Below are 7,500 nucleotides of genomic sequence, written 5' to 3' on the forward strand. Positions count from 1 at the left end.
CTAGACAATTTAAGAAATTGTCGCTTTATACACACTTGAAAAATTCAGGTGTGTATAAAGCGACAATTTCTTAAATTGTCCAGCTAAGCTGCGAGGATCACTCAGTTCTCTCGTTCGTCTATAACCTTAACCGGACTTCAAAGATACATTCATTCCCTAATAACTTTAATAATTTGTCAAGACGTAAACAACGCTGATAAGACAACGAACGAATACCCGTAAAAGGGGGATTTATTATATTCTATTTGTGTTCTTCTTTGATGAGAACGCACGATAAGTATCCGAAATATTTTGCAAGATTGTAGTGTGGTACTTGGTGGACATTGCAATGAGGAAACAAGATTTTATTTCTCGAGAATGTTTGCAACACAAAGGTTTCATGTATGAGCTACCACGACTTCACAACTACTTTCATAAAGCCATTGATCAATCTTAGACCCCGTTTACACGGGTCCGAACAAATTTGTGCACGGACAAAAACTTGCACCGTTCCACCTTGCGTTCACACGGGACCGGTGGAACCGGACGAATTTTTGAACGGCTTGGTGTGCAAGTTTCGGACCTAAAAAAAGCAGGTAAACTTTTTGACCGGCACGGTTCCAAGACGTGTACGGAATTGTGAAAACACCCGAACCGTGCAAAGTTTTGCACGGTTAGCGCGGTTAAGGCTTGGAATCTACTGATGTTTTTTGTTTGCTAAGCAAAAATGTTGTAAGGTCGCAATTTGTTAAGTTACATTTCGCTCTTTTTAAAGTCAAATTTGACACAAAAGAAATTAACAAAAGCACGATACAGCTATGAGGAGACGACCGATAGCTGTCGGGCATCGCTATTTTAGCCGGATTAGCTGGGTTACTGCAGTACACGTTGCTGCAAATGGCAGTTGTCTCCGATCTTCATCGATCGAGTCAACGTACACATTTGAATTTCTTGGTGAGCATGTGCAGCTTACAAAACAACTGGCCGTGGAAAAAGTCATGGACCAGGGGCCCGTTTCTTGAAAGACCCGAAAAAGCCATTTGTGAAACTGTCATCTGCTTGTTTTGGAAAGCTGATCTTTTAAGATGTTTTTTAGATAACAAGAAGCAGAATAACTGTGAAGTGTGACGACTTAAACCTTCTCGTTTCTTGAGATACAGAGGGAATTTTGACACTCGAAAAAGGCCTGAAAAGTTTCAGGAGTCTCGAGAAACGGACTCCAGAAAGGCATGTTTGATTTGCCGCGTACTGCACTTAGATACAACGTGATTGGCTAAAAGAATTAGCTTAACCAATCACAGGAGACATGTAAACAAATGCCGCGACTGGTCTCAAAATTTGCACGGATTCATGTAAACACCATTGCAATCTGTAACAGAATTTGCGCTGTTCCATGTTAACAGGCGGTTCAGCTAGGTACAAAATTCGTCCGTGCAAAGATTTGTCCGGACCCGTGTAAACGTAGCTGTAAATTCAATTTCAATTTCATTTTCAGATGAACTTGAAAACAAAATCGGAATCACATCCACATGCTCTTCCCAAAAAGGCTAAATGGATGGGTTGTGCAGGCAGTCAGGCACACTACCGTGGTTATCCATGTGGTCTGTGGACTCTGTTTCATACCCTGACCGTCAACTGTGGGACAAGAGATGACTTCTCGGGACTGGAGGTTCTTTCTCGCATTCGGCAATATATCAAGCACTTCTTCAGTTGCGAGGAGTGTAAAGATCATTTTACGGAAATGTCGAATAACCTTCGAGAGGAAGTGAATTCACACAACGACGCGATTTTGTGGCTATGGCGGAGCCACAATAAGGTCAACCATCGACTGGCGGGAGATCACAGCGAAGACCCTAAACACCCCAAGATTCAGTTTCCTTCCATAGACCTGTGTGAAGAGTGTCGATATCCCGGTACCAGCAACTGGAACGAAGCAGTGGTGCTGGAATTTATGAAGAATCATTACGGAGTGGACAACATCAGGATCAGAAAGCCCGCAGCACGCTCTGCCCCCGAACTGGAAGACACTGACATTGTAAGCAAGCGCAGTTTTTTCACTCATTTCAGTGTGATTGGCCTGAGCTCGATCGATGCCAGCATGTGTTTGATTCTTTACGCTGCGATAGCTGTAGCGGTCATTGCCTTGTATGTTTATTTCATTCGAAGGAGACGAAGAGGCATAAAGATTCGTATTCACGAGCCTTGATTGTTTTCCGGTCAGCGGGTGACTTTTTGAGTATGAGCGGAATTGCTTTGTTAAGATGTTTGTTCGATTGTCACCTGCGATCAAGCGTACTTTTCTTGAGACAAGGCGCTAAAAAGTACGCCGTACCTTTTCGCACCATGTCTAAGGAAAAGTACGCCTGATCGCAGGTTAGTTCGATTGCGTCTTGTCCTGTTACATCTTTGGAGATACGGTTACAAAGGGTTGTCAAATCCACATTTACAGAAATCGGATGTTTGTCTGTTCCCAATCGGTACGCCATGATTTCTTTTACATACAAGAAATGGAAAGAAAACATATGATTAGAACTAGAAAGTCCTCTTTCGCCCAGAAAAAGAGTCATTATTCGTGAAAAATCTTGACAATTCTTAATAGTTCCAATGCGGCTTAAATAGACGAAGACGGAGACAGTCAGTGATATGTACCGTAATCTTTTGATCCCCTTAAGATGTGAACGTGTTAGTGAGCAACCAAAGCTGGGTAGGTTTCAATCTCGTTCCCAGAGTCATCGTTTCCATGACCAACTGTCGGGAAAGAGACTCTGGTCAAATCCAGAAAAGGCCATATTTGATTCGCTGTTTAAACAGGTACTATGATCAAAAACTCACTTCCACTTTTTCTCTAGATTTTCAAAGTGTGTTTGCTTAACACCTGCCAGGCAAAATTTGAGCTTTGATTTTTATCCAAAGGCTGTTTTTTATCCAAAGGCTGTGTTGGATTTCACGGTCGCCATTACTCACGTTCAAACCTGACCGACTGGACCTCAGAGGATTGGATCTAGGGAAAAGTGGCGTCATTCACTCAATAGCTTAAAATTTCAGCGTGTAAACGCAGTTTATTGTGTATGCAAAACACGAGTTTAATATTCTGAACGCCAGAAACTTCCGTGCTGCATATTAATTCAGTTGCGTGCAAACGCATTGCATTCTTAAACTAGTGAGTCTTTGACGTAATTTTCTCCTCGATCCAGCTCTCTCATAGTGACGGAGTGACGGCTGCGAAGGAGACTAGCTCGCTCAAGATTTTAAAGTTAGTAATGGCGGACCATTAAATAGGAAAATTCCAGTTAAAATAAAGAAATGTCGTTTTGAAATTTATCAAGGCTTAAAAACTTTGGTCACTCAGTGTTTAGCTAACATAGTTTTGAAATCCAAAGAAAAAAAATTTTTTGATCATAGTACCACTTCAAAAAAACGGTTTCATTTTCGTTTTCGAAATACGTACGTGCTGTTAACATAGACTTTTGATTTCTGAACAAGTAACATTTGGGAAAATTAACGACTTCCCGAAACCAGTCCAATTTTTGTCTAGCACCTTCCGTGGATTCAACTGAAATGAAGTTCATGGGTTGAATAGCTCGTGACATACCAAGCTCAGTCTCGACTTTGCTTGATAGCTTTGCCAAGAAAGTGATCGAAGTCTTTATTATTTTTGTTGCCGTTAAGGCGAAACGCTTGTACTCATTACGTCACCCAGCGAGCTGATTTTCACGAATAACTATACAAAGTCGAAGCATAAAATGCTCAGAATAGGAAATATTTATTTCCATCGACTATTTATCGACTCTACTTGAATTGAAGAAAAAGTGTAGTATTTTAGACTGTAAATAACAACATATTTGATATTGAGATCTATTTTCGATGAATTATTTCCATCTAATTGTTAACTTAATTTCTTTTGCGTCAAAAGTTAATTTACAAGTTAATGCAGAATTAAATGCATTTTATTGAAACAAAAAAAAATTTCAGAACTGTAATAGTAATTATAAGTATTTTTGACTCATTGCCAAGGTTTATGCAACTGTGAACAGCTCCAAAGAAATTTAAGGTGAAACACTGTTCCTAATTTTACGAGAAACTGCCTTGGAAACCCCATTATCAAATGGGAAAATTAAAATCTACTTTGAGTCGCCAACTTGTACATATATTTATGGGATGAATTCTCTCTCCCTTCGTTGTACATGTGCTGCGAAAGGCAGAAGCCATTTTCAGATCTTGTCAACAGCTATACACAGCAGACGTTAGAAAATTGACGATGAAACAAGATTTTTTGATGAACTGTGCTACGCTTCCTTGTACTGATATACGCTGACTAAATTGTGTGTTCCTTTTCCAGGAATTCGCCGATTACTTTGAACGACAAACAAAAAAAACGAAGACAAAGGACAGTAAACAGAACACAGACACCTACACGACTGACATGGACCCCTATGCTGAAATTATTTAACCCAACGCGCGCTTGCAGCGGCGAGGAGACTTAGTCTAGGAATTAGCGCCGGCGCTACTTCATTCATAGTTTGCACTCAATTCCTTGATATTGCGCGCAGTAATGTGCACAGTTGACGTCTATTTTTGTAATTCATCGCATGATCATTTTCGACCGGCAAGGAAACTGTCAGAGAAGGAGTATGTTTTAATTAGCTCACCGATTTCCGCTCTTCTTGAACAGGACGTAGGAATTGAAAGGTGGGGGGGGTGGGGAACGACGACGACGATGACGAAATAGACCAATTTCGATATATTAAAATTCAGTCCGAAACAAAAGGCATCATCTCGAGGCTCTGGGGAATAAATATAAGGATTTGTATGAGTTTATTCCCCAGAACCTCGAGATGGTGCCTTTGTTTCGGACTGAATATATCGAAGTTGGTGTATTCTTTGACTAAATAGGCAGTGATTGTTTTTAAAGAAGTTCAGCAATTTTGGAGCTGTGCCCCGTTCCTGTTGTAAATAATCTACGAAAATATCTTCCTCATTTCTCACCTACGTGTTTTTTTATGTTGCTTTGTTTCCCGGGGTGCTGCTGTTACGCGCCTTTCACAATTTAAAAAAACTAAGAAAGGTTTCCTTTTCCCTGCGCTATCAACTGTACTTCTGTACATTAAAACATTGTTTACACTGGAATTCTTTGGCTGCTATAAGAAAGTTGCGGGGTAAAAGATAAGTATACCCTGGTAACCGATAAAATTGGCAATAAAGAATTGTGCGCCACGATTCTTTTGCTGTTAAAGAGACACTGTCTTGCTGCAATTACATCTCGACTAAGCTCCATAAATTTTACATTGAAACACCTTGATGGTATTCGGTTGATTCTGCAGCATATCTTACTCGATCATGAATTGAACGTAACAAAAGGATTATCAGTCCAACATACAGAACATACGTTCTTATCGACTCTTAAAGTTACAACACAAAAGAATGGCAAGAATGGCATGCGTATGGAAGCAGTTGCTCGAATTAAACAGTTCGGTTGCCATCACACGAAAAGCGTCCTTTGGGTTTTTCAGTGCTAACAAAAGCGTGACAGTGTCTCCTTATTAAACTACAGTACTAAAAACCAGCCATACGTTTCGTCAATCAAACGGTGAGATGCGAAACGTATACAATGTAGTTACAACTTTGGACAGAGCGATCATCAAGGCCAAATACCTCAAATATTAATATATTATTGAAAATAAGCGCAGAACCAAGTCGCACACTAGTTTGTAACGAGGGAGCTTACGCAAAGACGACGACGGCTACGAGAACGTTGTCAAAAAATATTATTTCCCGTTTTTGTAGTAATTTCGAGATTACTCCAAGTCGTTCAGCATGGAAAGTGTGCATAATCATTCCAGGATTAAAAATGCTCGAAAGGTAGGGATGTTTGGAAAGAAAATTTGAAAATGTATCGTCAGGTGATCATGTCCTCCACACAAACTCATATAGAGCGTTTACACATGACGTCACGGCGAGAAAACAAAGAAATGGCGGCCATGATGGTGTACCAAACTAATCCTCCGGGAATTGAACTCTATTTTTATGTAAAACTTCCCTTTGTTTCAGTAATCCAATATGGCTGCTGGTCACGTGAGTGAAAACGCTCTATTTGGTCATTTCACGTCGTTTTGAAGACGAGAACGGCAAAGAAATGCCTCAAAATATATGAAACGCACGTGCGGGGCGTGCAGAACCATTGTTTTTGCTTATTAGTCGTCGTCGTCCTTGCGTAAATTCCCTTGTGTCATTGGCAGACGTCATTTGGAAACTTTATTCCCCACCCCACCCCACCCCACCAGAGTGCCCAAACCGTAGTTGCAAAGGGGCCATCAACACTACATGATGGCGGGAAACATTCCAATCTGGTAGATGAAAATAGAGCGCAAATACATTGACTCTTCCATGCGTTCTGTCAAAATGTCTCTTGTTTTCTTTCTACGACTAAAAAAGCTGTGCAAAAGGTGTACAAGAGATAAAAATACTCGCGAGATAAATGAAGTTGCATTGGCAAAACTACAAGCCGGAAAGATCAGAGTTTTCTTAGCAGCCGAGGAATCACTGTTCTTGGAGTTCCAGTCTGACTGACGGGTTCAAACGTTTTCTTAGCTATGAAAAAAAAAAAAAGAAAAGTAATTTTAAGACCAACGGGAAAAGGTGTTTTCATTGCGAAAGGTAGAAATAGCGTCATAACCAAATGTCCTCCGTTCTCTCAACAAGAGACGCTTTTAAGCGTACGAGAATGAGACGGTTAGGACTGGCTTAAACTTTAGACGCCAACAAAGACAAAACCAACTTACACACAGGCATTAGCTTGCTGATAACTAGTGTCTTCAAGCTAACAGAAGGAGCCAAACTGAGTTTTCGAATGTCTGTCCCTCCAAAATTTTGCATAAACATTGTATTTATTTTCCTTGGGGACTTCTAGTGGTACCAAGAGAAACTGGAAACAATGCCTTGGCAAAATGTTGGAGGGACAAACAGAGTATTATGGTATTTTTTGATAGTGGCTAATTTGCATACCAGCGGAACGCACGAAATAGCAAACTACCTGTGGGAGGGAGACACTCGGAGCACGCACATCACCGTGAATTTTTCTATTGACTATTAATGACAGAGAATATCGCACATGCCTTGAGACCAATCATTAATCGTAGCAATGGAAGACAAGAGCATCGAAAGTACCTTCGTGAATCGCAACTAAATAGCGCTCAAGATTAGAATGCAACGAATGGTGTGCTGTGTGGAATGGGCCATTTCCGAGTTTCTGTTTGTCTCGGTTTCGAAGTGAGTCTTGGTGCTCAACTATTGTAAAGGAAATAAGTTTGGACAATCGTTAGTTGTTGTCCTTCAGTAGCATATTGATAGCAAAGATTTCAAGTTCGAGTGAGGCCTAACACTACTGTGAAGTTTTTTATACCCAATTATTTCATCAGAGATCAACCCTAGTATTGGAATTGGGCCCACACAAGGACAGAAAACTCTGACCAGGGTGGGATTTGAATCCACGACCTTCGGATTTGATTACCGTTGCTCTACCGA

The 7,500-nt window shown here is 40.6% G+C and overlaps 2 protein-coding genes across 2 annotated transcripts in view; one reads left to right on the top strand and one right to left on the bottom strand.

Annotated features, from left to right (window-relative positions):
• LOC138022001 (sulfhydryl oxidase 1-like) overlaps positions 1-4,104 on the top strand; it is a 17,683-nt gene extending 13,579 nt beyond the window's left edge. The window contains exon 11 of the mRNA XM_068869034.1: positions 1,475-4,104. Within this exon, the coding sequence (XP_068725135.1) occupies positions 1,475-2,185 (711 nt within the window). The 3' untranslated portion in view covers positions 2,186-4,104. The remainder of the gene's footprint in view (positions 1-1,474) is intronic.
• A 2,267-nt stretch (positions 4,105-6,371) lies between these two features.
• The window catches only part of LOC138022012 (uncharacterized), a 21,324-nt gene continuing 20,195 nt past the window's right edge, over positions 6,372-7,500 (bottom strand). Inside the window, exon 12 of the mRNA XM_068869042.1 lies at positions 6,372-6,567. Within this exon, the coding sequence (XP_068725143.1) occupies positions 6,491-6,567 (77 nt within the window). The 3' untranslated portion in view covers positions 6,372-6,490. The remainder of the gene's footprint in view (positions 6,568-7,500) is intronic.

This window comes from Montipora capricornis, chromosome 2, assembly GCF_036669925.1.
Source record: "Montipora capricornis isolate CH-2021 chromosome 2, ASM3666992v2, whole genome shotgun sequence".
In the NCBI taxonomy this organism is placed as follows: domain Eukaryota; kingdom Metazoa; phylum Cnidaria; class Anthozoa; order Scleractinia; family Acroporidae; genus Montipora; species Montipora capricornis.